This window comes from Podarcis melisellensis (assembly GCF_964234715.1).
Source record: "Podarcis melisellensis genome assembly, chromosome: 12".
Classification (NCBI taxonomy): domain Eukaryota; kingdom Metazoa; phylum Chordata; class Lepidosauria; order Squamata; family Lacertidae; genus Podarcis; species Podarcis melisellensis.
In genome coordinates, this window is record NC_138544.1 from 30,120,042 (window position 1) to 30,136,790 (window position 16,749).

At 45.1% G+C, this 16,749-nt stretch overlaps 1 protein-coding gene across 1 annotated transcript in view; it reads right to left on the bottom strand.

The window, feature by feature from the left end:
* The window catches only part of SCIN (scinderin), a 51,225-nt gene extending 50,849 nt beyond the window's left edge, over positions 1-376 (bottom strand). Inside the window, exon 1 of the mRNA XM_081883253.1 lies at positions 11-376. Within this exon, the coding sequence (XP_081739379.1) occupies positions 11-212 (202 nt within the window). The 5' untranslated portion in view covers positions 213-376. The remainder of the gene's footprint in view (positions 1-10) is intronic.
* Positions 377-16,749: the final 16,373 nt, after the last annotated feature.

A 16,749-nucleotide genomic window follows, 5' to 3' on the forward strand; every position in this document is an offset into this window, starting at 1 on the left:
TGTCCCGTACCTAGCCAGTAGTGCAGATTGTAGAAGGTGGCGTTGCTCCTCTTGACCGTGTGCAGCACCAAGTAGGCGTCGCCCACGTAGAAGTTGCCGTGCAGCGGTTCGGGCACCGGCACCAGATCCAGTTTCTCGATCCGCCAGATCTGCAGCCCAGCCTTGTGGCCCGCACTGGCGAACTCTTTGTGGTACAGCTCCGGGGGCGCCATCGATGCTCCTCCTGCCCCGATGTCAACCAGCGAAGTGCTTCCCGAAGTGGCCCAAAGTTGAGCGTAAAAGCGCACGAGCTTTAAACCCACTTTGCAATTACGCAGCCGGACGGAGTTTGCGAAGCCGGCGCTGCAGCTCCCCTGTTTTATGGCACGAGCGCTGCGTTTGCACAGCCAAGGGGCGAGGCCTGTCAGTTCCCCGAGAGGCGGGTCTTGCGGTTGTATCTCTCCACAGAGCCGACGGGGCGGCCGGGATAGGCCTCGCAGCGCCCTGCCCCAAGCGCACCTATGGCAAGGCGAGGGCGCGCGGAGGGCAGGAGCTGCTGCTGCTGCTCAAAGGCCGCTTGTGCGTCGAGGAACCGCAGGAAAACCTCCAAAGTGCTGCTCAACTCTCCTCTCAATCCCGGCCTTGTTCTCTCTCCTGTTTGGAAGCGATTCATTCTTACAGCAGTTCCAGCCAACGCCTGTCTACAAATCTATATAAAGCTGTCGGGGCCATTTCTTTCTCCAGTTTTAAGGGCCAGAGACGTCATTCCTTGAATATGTGAAATAATAAGTTTTTAAAGTCTCTTAGCATGCGCAGAGCGCTTCCCTTTCCTCTGCCTTTGAGGAGCTGGTGAGGAAAGGATCCCTAGGTGGATTTGCAACTGGAGAAAACTCTTCCTTCATCTATCTGTTTCAGAAATGCATACACTTTAATAAATTTTACACTGCATTGGTGAAGCAGTGCCAGCTCTGGTGGTTGTGCCAGTTTCAGCTGGACAGAGCAAAAGTACAGTGGTATTCCTGTGTGAGAAGAGAGGCAGGGCAAGGTTGATAAAGGGATACAGGAAGTCAACATATCTGTTTATACATTATACACAAGGTTGTGTACATGCTATTAAAGCAAACCTGAAGGACATTTTCCCCTTTCAAAGAATTCCGGGCCCTGTAGTTTTATCCCCCACTGAGGTACACTTCCCAGCAGCCCTTGACAAACTACAGTACTTACCATCTTTTGAGGGAAAGAATGTGTTTTGGACATGCTTGGAAGGTATAAGGTAAAGGTAAAGGGACCCCTGACCATTAGGTCCACTCGTGGCCGACTCTGGGGTGGCGGCGCTCATCTCACTTTACTGGCCGAGGGAGCTGGCGTACAGCTTCCGGGTCATGTGGCCAGCATGACTAAGCCACTTCTGGCGAACCAGAGCATCACACGGAAACACCATTTACCTTCCCGCTGGAGTGGTACCTATTTATCTACTTGCACTTTGAGGTGCTTTCGATCTGCTAAGTTGGCAGGAGCAGGGACCGAGCAATGGGAGCTCACCCCGTCGTGGGGATTCGAACCACTGACCTTCTGATCAACAAGTCCTAGGCTCTGTGGTTTAACCCACAGCGCCACCCGCGTCCCTCTTGGAAGTTATAGGGTGCACCAAAGGTCCATCTAGCTCAGTATTGCATACTCTGACTGGCAGTAGCTCTCCAGGGTTTCTGATGGAGGATATTCCCAAGCAATACCAGGGATTGAATCTGGGGCTTACAAGCAAGGCTCTGCCACTGAGCTATGGCCCTTCCTCACTCACTGAGGCTCCACACTGGTCCCATTACAATGTATATTTCAGAGAATTATAGGCTGAATTATTTTTGTGGGAAGCTAGTCCATGTCGAAAGCACTTTGTTGCTTTACCTGAAGGAGCGTCTCCACCCCCATCATTCAGCCTGAGGTCCAGCTCCGAGGGCCTTCTGGTGGTTCGCTCACTGCAAGAAGTAAGGTTACAGGGAACCAAGCAGAGGGCCTTCTCGATGGTGGAGCCCGCCCTGTGGAATGCCCTCCCATTAGATGTCAAGGAAATTAACAACTATCTGCCTTAGAAGACATCTGAAGGCCGCCCTGTTTAGGGAAACTTTTAATGTTTGATGTTTTATTGTGTTTTTTATATTCTGTTGGGAGCCACCCAGAGTGGTTGGGGACACCTGGCCAGATGGGCAGGGTACAAGTAATAAAATATTATTATTATTACAGCCAGGCCTCTACATGAAGTAAGAGTGTGTCCCCAAAACCCTCAGCAGCCTTGAGGAAATGGTACATGGAAACAGCCCGGCCGCTGACAGTTTATTTTCCCATCTTGTTTGTTTGTTTGTTTGTTTGTTTGTTTGTTATCTGCCTTTTCATTGAATGATATGTCTAAAGTGGATTATGCAGCACCGTATAGTATATCAGTTTGAGAATGGATTGCAGCTTTGGCTTCATCATGCAAGAGTGGATCAGATAAGAGAGGTGTTGAGGAGGATGGTTATTAATATAAATTAATTAAGTTTATCACCTTCCACACTCTCATGTCAAGGTGATGTACAAGTTAGAATAAAAAAAACCCCAACAACCCCAGTGTGATCAATCTCAGCAGCGTGCTTAATTAAAACATAGAGTTCTGAGTGCAATGAATCCTTCCCCCCCTACTTTTGCACCTGTTAAATATTGGCCCAAAGCAAAGGACAGGAGACTGATAGAAGAAAACACACACACACACACACACACACCGAGCCCTGTGGCACTCTAAAGATTAATAGGATGGGGGTGGCCTAAACTCAGGTGGCATACAACCAACTTCTTGAAATTCCAGGGGACCCTGTGTGTGTTTATTGCAACAGACTCGCAAGATCAGCCCTCTGGGATTCACTAGTAAGGGGAACTAGAGCCACCCTAGGTATCTAACACACCACAGCCTTTTACTCCTGTCCAATAATGAAACTGGCACACTGGATACAAAAATGTAAGTGCTGAACTCAGCAATTAAATTAAAGAACCTTCCACTTTTTCTCCAGTATTAAAAGAAGGGGGCGAAATCTAAGGCAGTATATGCAGCTTGCTAGGAAATCAGATGAGATGCTTTGCTTGCTAAGTTCAGGGGTCAAAGAAGAGTTTGACTGACAATATTGGCAGCTAACAATATTGGTTTGAAACAAAACACTTAATGGAACAGGTGGGTTTTGAGCCAGGATCTGAAAGAGCAGCGAGAGACGGCATCGCACAAGGTGAGGCAGTTTGAAGCATAAGGGGTAGGAAACACAGACTGAGAAAAGTAGACCTTAAGCTTGCTGAGGGTGGTGGAGCTGCAGGAACGAAGGTCATGGAAAGCTACATATTTGGATATAAGAGAAGGAAGTAAGATGCTTGTTAACAATATTTGCTAGCGAACAATATCAATGCAGAACAAAATGCTTACTCAGCAACTTAGGCTGCATACCCGCTAATCCGTCTGGAACGCAAAAATGTAGTTTTTCTTGATCTGGAATAATTCAGGCTTATCTTCAACAAGCTTCTTTCATTCATGATTGATTCTTAATCCTGCCATCTGCAAGGGTGGGTGTGGTTGCTAGTTTTAGGTTGTGTTTTAATATTTTGTTTTCATGTAATATTATTTAGACTATACGCCACATAGAGTCTTTTAGACTGCTTTGTGTCTTCTAAACTGCTAACATCCTACCTGTGGTAATCCAGCATTTATAATACTTGTTTATAAGTAGAATCATAGAATCATAGAGTTGGAAGAGACCACAAGGGCCATCGAGTCCAACCCCCTGCCAAGCAGGAAACACCATCAGAGCACTCCTGACATATGGTTGTCAAGCCTCTGCTTAAAGACCTCCAAAGAAGGAGACTCCACCACACTCCTTGGCAGCAAATTCCACTGTCCAACAGCTCTTACTGTCAGGAAGTTCTTCCTAATGTTTAGGTGGAATCTTCTTTCTTGTAGTTTGGATCCATTGCTCCGTGTCTGCTTCTCTGGAGCAGCAGAAGTTTTTAGTCCCCCCCCCCCCCCGCATATGCTAAGTTGTTGAATAAGCAGTTTGGTTTGCACCAGTTCTGTTAGCTACTAATATTGTGAAACTGGCATGCCATATGACCCCTGCCCCCACTGCCAGACCTTAGCAACCATCTGCTGCATATGCTGACTAAGTTTGTTTCATGCTGGAGAAAGTGGGTGTCTTTAACTGCTGACTACCACACTTTCATTTTTGCATCAGTTGTGCCAGTTTCAATATGTCTTGGGCAAGCGGCAGGCCTGGGCAGGACGTGTTCCTGTTATATACCTTCTGGGATTGACAAGGCATCTGACCCTCACCTGAATCTCATGGCTCTCCTGATGAGTGCTTTGGTCTGCCCACCATATACCAGGCCCTCTTTTATTCAAATTAGGCCCCAGTGTTTTTGTTACAAACCTCTTCTCAATTAAGTAATGAATTTTAATCTAGAATTTAAATTCTCAAAACTTTCTTATTTGTTAATTTGAGCAAGTAAACTACTATTCTCACTTCATTACAAACAGTATTTCTACCTGCAACACACCTGAGCAAACCTGCTCCTCTTTTTTTCACAGATATTTTGTTGCCATTTGCAATAGCTGCCTCCTATAACTTGATATTGCTGGATAGTTTTGATGAACTGCAAAAGCATTTTTAGTTTGCTTTCTCTTGCCACCCTGGAACTTTTATTAGTGCCACTTTGTTTTGTACGATTCATTGCAAATGAAGAAAAACAACTTTTCTGTTTGTATATGTTGATAATATAATTTTGGTTACTGAGGAGAAACAAGATTGTACAAAAACAAGATTGGGCACAGGCCTGGCCACGACATAGGTGTCCTGACTGTGACAAAGGTGACCTGTGAGCTTGCTTGCTTGCTTGCTTGATTAACAGCTGTTGGGAACATCAAGGTCCCTGCTTGCTCTCCCTTCTTATTGTCTCTTTACTGGACCTGGAGACTCAAATAGAGAGCATTCCATGTCAAAAAGGAGGGCAAGTGGGCATCCTATCAAATGACAGAGCAGGAGCTACATGGAGCAGGGCCTTTTCACTGGTGGTGCCCATTGTATGCCTCGCTCTTCCCAGACCTGCTCTCTTTTGGCCTGTATTTTGGAGCCTTATAATTTAAGAAGACTTTGGAAGAACTGGTTGACAAGTCTTATCAGTCGCTGACGTATGAGCAGATTTTATTTGCTGCTATTCTGGGCTTCGGGACGCGGGTGGCACTGTGGGTAAAACCTCAGTGCCTAGGACTTGCCGATCTCATGGTCGGCGGTTCAAATCCCCGCGGCGGGGTGCGCTCCCGTTGCTCGGTCCCAGCGCCTGCCAACCTAGCAGTTCGAAAGCACCCCCTGGGTGCAAGTAGATAAATAGGGACCGCTTAATAGCGGGAAGGTAAACGGCGTTTCCGTGCACTGCGCTGGCTCGCCAGAGCAGCTTCGTCACGCTGGCCACGTGACCCGGAAGTGTCTGCGGACAGCGCTGGCTCCCGGCCTCTAGAGTGAGATGAGCGCACAACCCTAGAGTCTGTCAAGACTGGCCCGTACGGGCAGGGGTACCTTTACCTTTACCTTTATTCTGGGCTTCTGGTGTACCAGGGTTTACACCAGCATAATAGAGTTGGCCAGAATGCCAGAAGGGATACAATTTATGAGCTTTCTCCATTATCTGCACAGCAGGGGGTGTTCAGTCAACAGTGCAAAGGCTGAGCTGAATGATTCCCTGCTGGTTACCTGCTTTCAGCAATAGGGGTCTCTGTTTGGTAGTACCCAGTTGGTTAGCTGTCAGATTCTAGAGCTCCCTATTGGTGGCTCTTAGGTAATTCACAAAATACAGAAACATAGTGTTCATTTATAAAGCAGTAACATAAATCTCCATTGCTACGTATTGGATGTATATTTCAGTGGTTGAACGTACAGGTTTATGGCAATGCTGTAGTGTTGTGCTTATGCGACTGTGAATAAAAGGTGGCTGGGCTCATTGTCTCGGGGTTTTGTGGGGGGGAAGAGATGACAAAACTGATTTCCAATAAGTGCCCCCCTTATTTCCATAACAAGTCCTTGAGTCTGTACTCTGAATTGTGACACCAGGGACCTAGAAGGTGCAGGGCTTGTCAGTCCAACCCCTGCACAGTCTCATCAGGGCTGACCTTAAGGCAATTGGAGCAATTTGGCCAAATTGGGCCCCGCATGCTGCTCCTAAGGGAGGCCCCGTACCAGGGCAATCTAGATGGATTTTATTTATATCTATTAGATTTTGCAGACTTTGGCTGTGAACTGGGGCCCTACAAAAAAAAAATTCCAGTGCCTCAAATTGGGGAGCTGGCTGGCTCATGAGGCCCCCTAGATTTAGAGGACCTAGACTTCACCCTGCTTAGCCTATACATAAATCTGGCACTGGGTCAAGGCGGGGGCCGCCCCTCTGCCACCACCATCGCTGCAGCATGAACATCCTGAACGTGTACTGTAGTATTTATTTAATTATTTATTTAGCCACGACGATGCCCCCCAGCTGACCAGATTGGTCGACCCAAGGAGTGACACAGATGGGGACTCCCTAATGGTGTGGGGGCTGACCATGTCTACCGCGCAGTGGGGAGAGCTCGTGACGAGCCCACAAAAAGGAAATGGCTTTGGTGGGCAGGCGCTCAAGGGCCGCAAGAGATTGCTTTTTCAAAATTGCCTGGGGGCATGGTGGACCAGAGGGTGGTCAAGAAAGATAGAATTTTCTTTATGTACGCTACTACGGCAGCAAGGATCCTGATGGCAAAGCACTGGAAGACTCAAAATCTACCCACATTGGAAGAATGGCAGACGCAGCTGATGGATTATATGGAACTGGCCGAGATGACTGGCAGAATCCGAGACTTGGGAGAAGAAGCAACGGAGGAAGTTTGGGAAAAATTTAAGGACTATTTGAAAAAGTATTATAAGTTGTATGAATGTTAAAAAATGCTCCTTTTTAGGAAATTATAGCTTCAGCATTGGTAAATTTTTGAAATGGAAAATAAGATACAACAAGACAGAAGTGGTGTAATGAAATAATTTTATTGTGTTGAAACTAAAAACTTATGGATTTGGATTGAAATATAGAGACCAGATATCACGATAAAATGAAAGATACATTATTGGGTTTGAAATAAGTTAACAATTTGCTGAGGTTTTGAACATACAGAGAATGCAGTGTTCGGAAGATGGGGGAAGTCCATTAGACCTATGGAAATATGTATCTGGAAATTGGATTTTGTATGTTATAAACTTAATAAAAATTATATTAAAAAAAAAAACAAAATTGCCTGGGGGGCTGTTAGAAACCAGCCTGGGGGCTGCAAGTGGACTTTGGACATGCCTGCATTAAATGAAATCCGGTGACATTCCAGGGATGGATTTGGTCAGGGGACAGATTTGTAAATCTGGGGACTGTCTCAGGGAAATGGGAATGTCTGGTAACCATAACATATTATCAGGCAGGTGTGGATACACCTTTCACTGCCGGGACCACCTACATCTGTTTTCCAATAGACACACTGAAGGATGCCAGAACTCACCATGAACACCTCCCTTGTTCCCTTAAAATGGCAATGGTTCCCACCTGAGAGGTGTTGAGTTTCTGCTGAAAAAAAGCCCTGGATTCACAGCGGACGGCAGGGTTTGTGTGTGAGTGTGTAGCAGAACTTGCAAAGGTTTTCGTTTCTTTACCAAGCTGAAATTTCTCACCTGAAAGCAGTTCCAGGTGCCAGCGCTCAATAGATGCCTTTAAGTTCTGAGAAAAAGGAAGCTCTGCTTTGAAGAGCTCTCAATTGCTGATTGCTACATTAGCAAAAAAAAAAAAAACCCTCCGTTTCCCACAACATCCTCCTAACAAGTTATTACAAGAATGTGACAGAAAAAGGGAAGGCTGGTTCCTCTTACGTGTCCCACCAAAGTGCCTGTGTACCCCCAAACAGTATGTGTATCAACACTGATGCACTTTAAAAAAAGTTTTGGTCTCACACCAATTGGTGCAACCTTGGCAAATATCAAGGCTGAGCGGGTCTAGGCTATGTTTGTTGTTTAGTGAAATGGTTGTTTAATTGATTCAACACTCTCTCAACTTGTAGAGCAACTTCCTGGTTGCCTTAGTTCACTTTACTTTTTAGAAACACTGTATTTCAGGCATTGCTGAGATACTTTAGACAGAAACTAAAAGCCCACTACTTGCATATGTAGGCCAATACAGTGGTAACTCGGGTTACATACACTTCAGGTTACAGACTCCGCTAACCCAGAAATAGTACCTCGGGTTAAGAAATTTGCTTCAGGATGAGAATAGAAATTGTGCTCCGGCGGCGCAGCAGCAGCCAGAGGCCCCATTAGCTAAAGTGCTGCTTCAGATTAAGAACAGTTTCAGGTTAAGAACGGACCTCCGGAACGAATTAAGTACTTAACCCGAGGTACCACTGTACTAAAGTTGTCAAGAGTAGACTGTGACTTGTTGTTTTTTAAATGACTAAAGATATGCTCAGAGTAGACTGGAAATTACTTGGGAAACATTGCATTGCAAACTCGTTGCCTAACAATCCATCTGATGACTGCTTTTGCTATGTGGCAAACTCAGCGCAGGTCCTGTCATGCCACATGCTGACAACAACAGGGTGGTCCTATCAGTTGGCCTTCTGTTCCTATTGTATCTCCATCATTGACAACGTATTATGACTGCCTTCAAACTGTCAGTATTTTGCAGGTCAGATTCAAGTGCATGCTGGAAATTAGGTTAGCACGATTAAAGTGGATTAGAGTGCTCTTTTGCCCTGGTGCAACAAATGTGCTTCTTAAAGAAACCTGAACTTTTTACGGTTAGGAAAGTGAAACATGGGATGAATGAATGACTAGTGAGAAGTCACAGAAGGGAAAGCAGATCAGAATGCACGCTCATTTAATCTTACTTCCACATAAGCTTTGGAGGAGCTCAAAGGTTTTTTTTATGATATATTTCTCACTCTGATTATAGAGGGATCCCCAAAGTAAAAGTCACTGCTAAATACTGGGCTTAACGCACGTTATCACTGAGAGTCTAGCTTGCATTTAAACCTGGAATTGCCTTTACCTTTAATTTCTTTTACCTGCTTTTTCTCACTGCTTTATAATCTAAACTCAAGCCAACTATTGCTCACTATACTCTTCAAAAACACCATTATATGCTTCAGATTGAGTCACTATTCCTGAGTTACTTTAGACTGTGCTCATTAATGGCCACTGTTTGCATACACAGCAGAACATTAAGGTCATTCAGAGCAGGTTATGGGGCTTTAGGTATACAAATGCTTTTAAGAGCTACTCCCTCCAGAGAATTGCACAAGGAAGCATTTATGTATTCTTCCTGCTTTTAATGGGGGAAATGGGGAGAGGGATTTACTGGTCAGCAGGTGTGTTGGCCTGTAAGTCACGTGGCCCTAATAACAGGCTGTCAAATGGGCCACGGATGGGACTGCAATCTTCTGGTCAGTGGTGGAAAAGGAGAAATCTTTCTGATAGTTGGTCAAAGGGTTCCCCATGCACTCCAGGGCTGATCTTTCCTGACATTGCTTGGAGCTGTATAGGTGGCCATTTATGCGTTATCAAAAGAGGAAGCATGTTTAAAACACACACACACACACACACACACACACACACACTGAACAACAAGTTTGTAGGCTGTGAGGCCTTGTCAAGTCAGGCTCCAAAGACACTGGGTCCCTGTCAATCATAGTGGGACAAAAGCAAATCATAGAATCATAGAGTTGGAAGGGATCCTGTGGATCATCTAGTAGTCCAACCCCCCACAATGCAGGAATATGCAGCTGTCCCACACAGGGATTGAACCTGCAACCTTGGCATTATCAGCACCACGCTCTAACTGACAGAGCTATCCAGCTATGTGGTCCCAAACAGGCAGGAGGCCTGTTCAAAGACAGCAGTGAAGAACTGGAGGGGCCAGAGGAAAGTTTCTTAACAGATCTGGGCAGGAGTTTAGGTCCAAAGCAGTCCATGTCTTCACACAGGAAACACCAAAGTTGCATAGACATGTGTTTATTCTACTTTCCCAGCTTGTCCTTACGATTTCCACATGTCCACAGAAATGCCTCCTGTGGAGGAGTTTTGTAATGAGTGAAGTGTGTGGGATATGCATTGCAGGGGGCTGGACTAGTTCATGGGTAGGCAAACTAAGGCCCAGGGGCCGGATCTGTCCCAATCGCCTTCTAAATCTGGCCCGCGGACAGTTCAGGAATCAGCATGTTTTTACATGAGTAAAAATGTGTCCTTTTTTTTAAAAAAAAATGCATCTCTGGGTTATTTGTGGGGGCATAGGAATTCATTCATTCTTTTCCCCCACAAGGTCTGAGGGACAGTGGACTGGCCCCCTGCTGAAAAAGTTTGCTGACCCCTGGACTAGATGTTCCTTGAGTCCCTTCCAACTCAATGATTCTATTATTCTGAGTCACCCTAAGTATGGGGTATCCAATATGGTTGCCTCCTTGATGTTCTGGACTGCAGTCATCATGATCAATAGTCAGGTTTGATAAGGAGTCACAGCCCACAACATCTGAAGGGTGCCACATTGCCTAATCCTGTCCTAAATGATCCACAGTGCTGAGGTAACAGGGGTCAGTTTTGTATTTTCACAGAATGTATAGTGTATAGTGATATAATGTATAGTGATATCACTTGGATTCCCACAACTTCACCCTACAAAAATCCAGAGCAGTCAGACTCCATGAGATACAGTCCACCAGGGTCTTGTCATAAACAATGCCTGCTGAAGTGAATGGCATCATAGAATCATACAGTCATAGAAATGTAGAGTTGCAAAGGACCCCAAGGATCATCGAGACCAACCCTCTGCAATACAGGAATCTCAACCAAAGCATCCTTGACAGATGGTCATCCCATCTGTTTAAACAGAGCTATGCTGCCTGGCTTTCAATTTGAACTTAGCCTGATCTTTTATTCCCCTTCCTTCCCTCCCTCTCCCCTTTTTATGAAGATTACCCGCTCTGGGATCCCACAGCTAATTCTCCCCTGGTCTCCTCGCTGGTCCAAATAGGACTAATTTAGCCAGCTAACCCTGGTGATCATCTAATGTTTATTGGATGGATTTCCCCCCTAAACTGATTTTTGAATTCTGAGTTTATTGTTATTCACATTTTATGCTGTTTTTTGTTACATCAATTAAGTGTTTTAAATTTGTTGTTAGCCACCCTGAGCCTGGTTTTCTGAACAGGGAAGGACGGGGTATAAATAAAAATTTATTATTTTATTATTATTATTAATAAAAAACTTCCAAGTCCACCACCTCCCGAGGGAGTCTGTTCCACAGTTGAACAGCTCTTCCTGTCAGAAAGTTATTCCTGATGTTTAATCAGAATCTCCTTTCTTGTAACTTGAAGCCATTGGTTTGGGTCCTAGCCTTCCCTGTGACAGCCCTTTATATATTTGAAGATGGCTATCATATCTCCTCTCAGTCTCTTCCTTTCAGGCTAAACACACCCAACTGCCTCAACAGTTTTTCATAAGGCTTGGTTTCCAGACCCTTGATCATCTTGGTTGCCTTCCTCTGCACAATATCCTTCTTAAACTGTGGGGCCCAGAACTGGACACAGTACTCCAGGTATGGCCTGACCAAAGCAGAACAGAGTGGGATTAGCGTTTTCAAAAAACAACAACAGCATTAGCCTTTTTTGCTGCTGCATCACACTGTAGACTCATGTTAAGCTTGTTGACATGATAAGATCCCTGGATCCTTTTCACATGTACTACTAACATGAAGTTGAATAGCACCTGGAAAGCTTTGCTTTGCTGGGTGATATGTCCTCTCCCTGCTCTTTGAGTTCCTTTGGAGAAGGGATGGGATATAAATTTAATAAACAAATAAACCCCTCATAGTTTGTTCCCGCTCGACACAGTACACCACAGAACATTTTCACCTTTACTTTCCAACATTTTGTTTACACCACACAGTTTGTCTCTCACTGAACAAATGTGCGAAAGGCGTGATCTTTACCAACTATGATTCTATTATTCTTTGAATAGACACTTCCCTTTAACTTGCCATCACTGCCTGAAGAAAACCACAGGAGTAACTGTGAGAAGCATCTAGTCTGTATAAACAAATAGCAAGCTGAGTTTTCTTCAGTACAGCTCCCCTTGACTGTCTCAAAATCCAAGAATCCAATGTTAGCAGAACATTAAGCAGCAGCTGAGACAACCCTCAAGCTATTTAGAGCACTTGCATGGTTCTGTGATTAAATCTCACGATCATGTTATGATGTAACAATCTTTACGAGCTAAGTGGCCAGAATTAAAATCGTGTTTCATATTCTACCGAGCAGAAATCAGAATGGCTGGTGCAGATAAACTGCAACTGTACAAAGTCCGCCTAATTTATTTCCAGTTCTTGTTTTGCAAAGCGTGTTCTCCCTAAAATGAGAGTGCGTGTTGCGGGGGGGGGGGGGTTGCCAAGCCAACCCTCTGTTGCCAGGCAGGTAAAGGGGAGCTGGCCTGGGGCAACGATTGGATGGCCGGGTTGCTGGGGCTAATTGCATGTTGCAATGTGGTGGGTGGGACCAAAGGCTTTAAATATTGGGGCACTCAGCTTTTGCTTTCTCTTTTGCTGAGTGCATCGGATCACCCACCTGCCCGCCCTGAGTTCCGGTTGACCTTGCTCTGCCTGTCATGGGGTTGTCTGCTGTTGGGGCAGGGGCCTAGTAGGAATTTTGTCCATTTGGCTGATTGGCTGGTGTCATTTGGTTTTTGTCTACTACTTAGCAATTCGTCACAACTTGTAAGGTTGCGCTTAGGCATTGGTTATAAAATTGGTTGGAAGAGGGGTACGGATAGGCTGGGCCTGCCCCTCCAATGGTGGTGTGGAAGGGAATTCCGTTAAAAGAATCCAGGGGCTTGCCACGATTTCGTCCAATCCCTGAAATGGGACCAGGGCCGGCAAGCCCTGGGGAGCAGGTTGGGTGAGCGGTGAGGGCCTGTGACTCAGCTCTGTTGCTCCCCAATATTGTTTTCCCTTCACTGGCTTCTGAGGGAGTTTGGAAGTCAGTTCTGTCCCAGGCGGGGGGACAGATAGCCTAAGCAACCACTCACAGATTATGTATTTTAATAAAGTTGTGGCCAAAATTATGCCAAAAACCTTAAACAAAAATTATGTGTGAATTGTGAATTATTTTGAGGGGTGGCTTGGGGACCTCGACACTCAACGGCTTTTCCCATAGTATTTTGCAAAATGGATGTCAACAGCTAGCTTAGACAAGACATGCACAACAATGCCAAACTGCTTCAGAGCCCAGGAGCCTCTCTTGTTATAAAAGCACTCTACAAACTTTCAAGTATTGTGTTTCCATTAGAACAAGACAGGAAATGAACTGTTCTACAGCTCTGTCTTGCAAAGGAAAGGACAGATTCAAATTCCATTAAACTCAGCGCTTGGTCTTTCAACTGATTTCAAAGGTATCAAGGCCTCACAAGGACAGTCCAGCAAATTGGATCAGAGGCGAGAGGGACAGGTCTATTTCCAAACTGTCTCAAGTGGCATTTACAGAAGATCTGGCTCTGTCTTCTAGGAATAGAAAGGAAAAGAGTGTTTACTTCCTACTCCCCAACATGTTTTAAGGTCCTGAGAGAAGCAAGCATGGTATGCTAAAGAATGGCCAAAGCAACATTGCCTAAAAGCTTTCCAGTGCTAAGGAAGATCCCTTCTGCATCAAAGCTTTAGATGGTTCCTGTTTCCAGATATTAATAAGCACATCTCCAAAACACAAGGAAATTCCTGTTCTGTTTCTGACGGCTATTTTGACTCCAGGGAACAAGAGGAAGCTGCCTTGACGTTAGAAAGAGAGAGAAAAAACTGCCGTCGTTTTCAGAGTTATGTAACAAGCCTAATAGAGAAAACAAGGATCCCTGTCAAAAATGTGGATTATCGGTCCAAAAAACTACATGTATTTGACTTGTCTTTAAAAACCTCGTTCGTACTGTTAAAAATACATGAAAGAATTTAAGGCCTCATCTCATGGGTCATGAATGCCAACAAAAAGTACTTTGAATGGGGCACAAGATGATCATGACAACTTGTGATGTGTCAATGTAGCAAGCTGACCAGTCATCTCCATTGGAGCAGCTACATCATTTTAGACCCTGGACTTAATGGTCTTGCTGGGGTGGGGGGAGTGAGGGAGGGGGAGTGAAGCACACACTGTTTCACGCTTTACGATTGCTTCCACACTCCTTAAGAGTGTTACAGCAAAAACAACCGTGAGCTCTTTTTTTAAAGAAGAAATACTCTGAGCATGTGCCCAGTTGTAGGTCCAGAGTGTAGCCTGCCAAATGGTGAAATGTGGGGCAGCCCCATGGTCATCATGACAGCCATGAAGCAACCCCAGAGCCAGTTGCCTTGTCTTGGATGTTGACGTCCCCCAAAACCAGCAGTCTGGGAGTCCTCAACAACATATCTTGAGACCAGCTCAATAAAAGAATGAAGTGATCTTCATTGAAAGTTCTTCATTGAAGAACTTTGAGTGCTTTTTATAGTTCAATAAAGAAAATCTACACAGTCAGGGCCGGAGCTAGGTTTGATGAGGCCCTAAGCTACTGAAGGTAATGGGGCCCTTTATATGTCCAGCTGTCCTTTGTCAACAACAAATTGTCACTGTTTCTTGTGTTGAATATATTCTATATGGAAATTTATGGACCTAATAGATATCTAAAGCCATTTGCACATGTTGCCATGCAACCAGTCCTTCTGTAAATAGACCCATGTTGCAATATAGACAAGCTGAAAAATATAATACAACACGATGGCCAATAACAATGGCACTAAACACTATTATAGACTAATACAGATGATCAGAAATCACAACTCATATGATACTGTAATCACTGATGCAACCAGTCCATGCAGAATACAGGCACCCTATATATAGAAATGAGCAAATCAATGATATTTTAGGGAGCAGGCTAGCAGGTGGGGCCCATTATTTACATCATAGGAGCCTACACAACACAAAACACTGTTGCTGTAGGTAGGTTTTATTTTATTTGTTTTTTTATCTTATATTTTGGAAATGCGCATCCATGGTTTCCCCCCCCCCTTTAAACTTTTTTGGGGGCCCCAAGAGAGTGGGGCCCTAGGCTACAGCTTGTTTAGCTTATATGCAAATCTGGCACCATACACTATGAACATCTTTGTTGTTCCCCTGCAGTAAGCACTGAATGGACTCGAGGCTTAGAGACAAATAGCAACCGCTGACACAGCCTTTCATTTGGGTGAGAGCTTTTTGGCGCACGTGATGTGCTTTTCCAGGGAAACCACCTTTATACTCATTCATGGAGCTGTGAGAATTTTTTTCAGCAGCCTGGCAAATGCTGTGTCTACAGTGTGCTTCCATACGCATGGGACAGATAACACTCATTTGTGGTAGGATCGTTTCCCCTTTGTTTTTAGATGCATGCATCCTATTGCCTTTATGTGACATGAACTTCTTTTACACACCTGCATGTGTGCTCATGCATGGGCTGAGTGCATATGCGCCTGAATTTCTGTGTGGTGTGCTGGAGTGACAGCTGTGGCCACGCCCACTTCAGCCACACCCACCTTTGCTTTGGCCACACCTTCTGTGTGGGCATGTGCCCACTCTCGGAAGTTGGCTGTAAAGAAGAGCTCTGCGGCCGAAAAAGGTTGCCAACCCCCATATGCAGTGGGGCATATCAAATCCATCTGATCCAAACCCATCTTTATATGTTATATCAAACGACATGTTCAAATCTCCGAATGCGCTATACAAATTCATGCCTCAAGAGGCATACCTAGTTGGGATGAAGGATGCCCATTCTGCTCCAGAAGCCATTAACTATCATTGCACCTTTGTAAAATTATTCTGTGAGGGCACATCAACTTTCATCTGTTTCTAGCCTGTCCCTCTGATTTCACATACTGTGTGATTCCGTTTGCTCATTCTGCTGTGCTTAAAGCCTGTCTCTCTACCCCACACTAGTACAGCTGTTGTGAAGCACCTCGTGTGAGACACGCTTCGTAGAATCATAAAGTTGGAAGGGACCACGAGGGTCATCTAACTTAACCCCTGCAATGCAGGAATCTGAGCTATCCCAGATCTTTCACACCATCATGGTGCAGATTCTGCAGCAGGCCCATTGTCTTCTCCGAAGGAAGTTCTACCTTATTCTCTCAGTATTAAAATATATATACAGTGGTGCCTCGCAAGACGAAATTAATTCGTTCCGCAAGTTTTTTCTTCTTGCGAGTTTTTCATCTTGCGAAGCACGGTTTCCCATAGGAATGCATTGAAAATCAATCAATGCGTTCCTATGGAGACCGTCCGGGGACAGAGGGGAAGCGCCGCGCGCCTTCCCCTCTGTCCCCGGAGATTGCGGGGCTGGCAATGGGGAGAAGCGATCTTCTCCCCGCCGCCCCTTGCTTCAAAAGAGGTCCGGGGACAGTGGGCAAGCTTCGTTTTGCGAAGCAAGCCCATAGGGAAATGCGTCTTGCGAAGCGGCTAAGAAAACAAAAAACTCCTTCGTCTAGCGAGTTTTTCGTCTTCCAAGGCGTTCGTCTTGCGGGGTACCACTGTATATATTTGCTAATTTCCCCCTATTTGAATACGTATTGATGGTTTTGATTACAGTGGTACTTTGGGTTAAGAACTTAATTTGTTCCAGAGGTCTGTTCTTAACCTGAAACTGTTCTTAACCTGAGGTACCACTTTAGCTAATG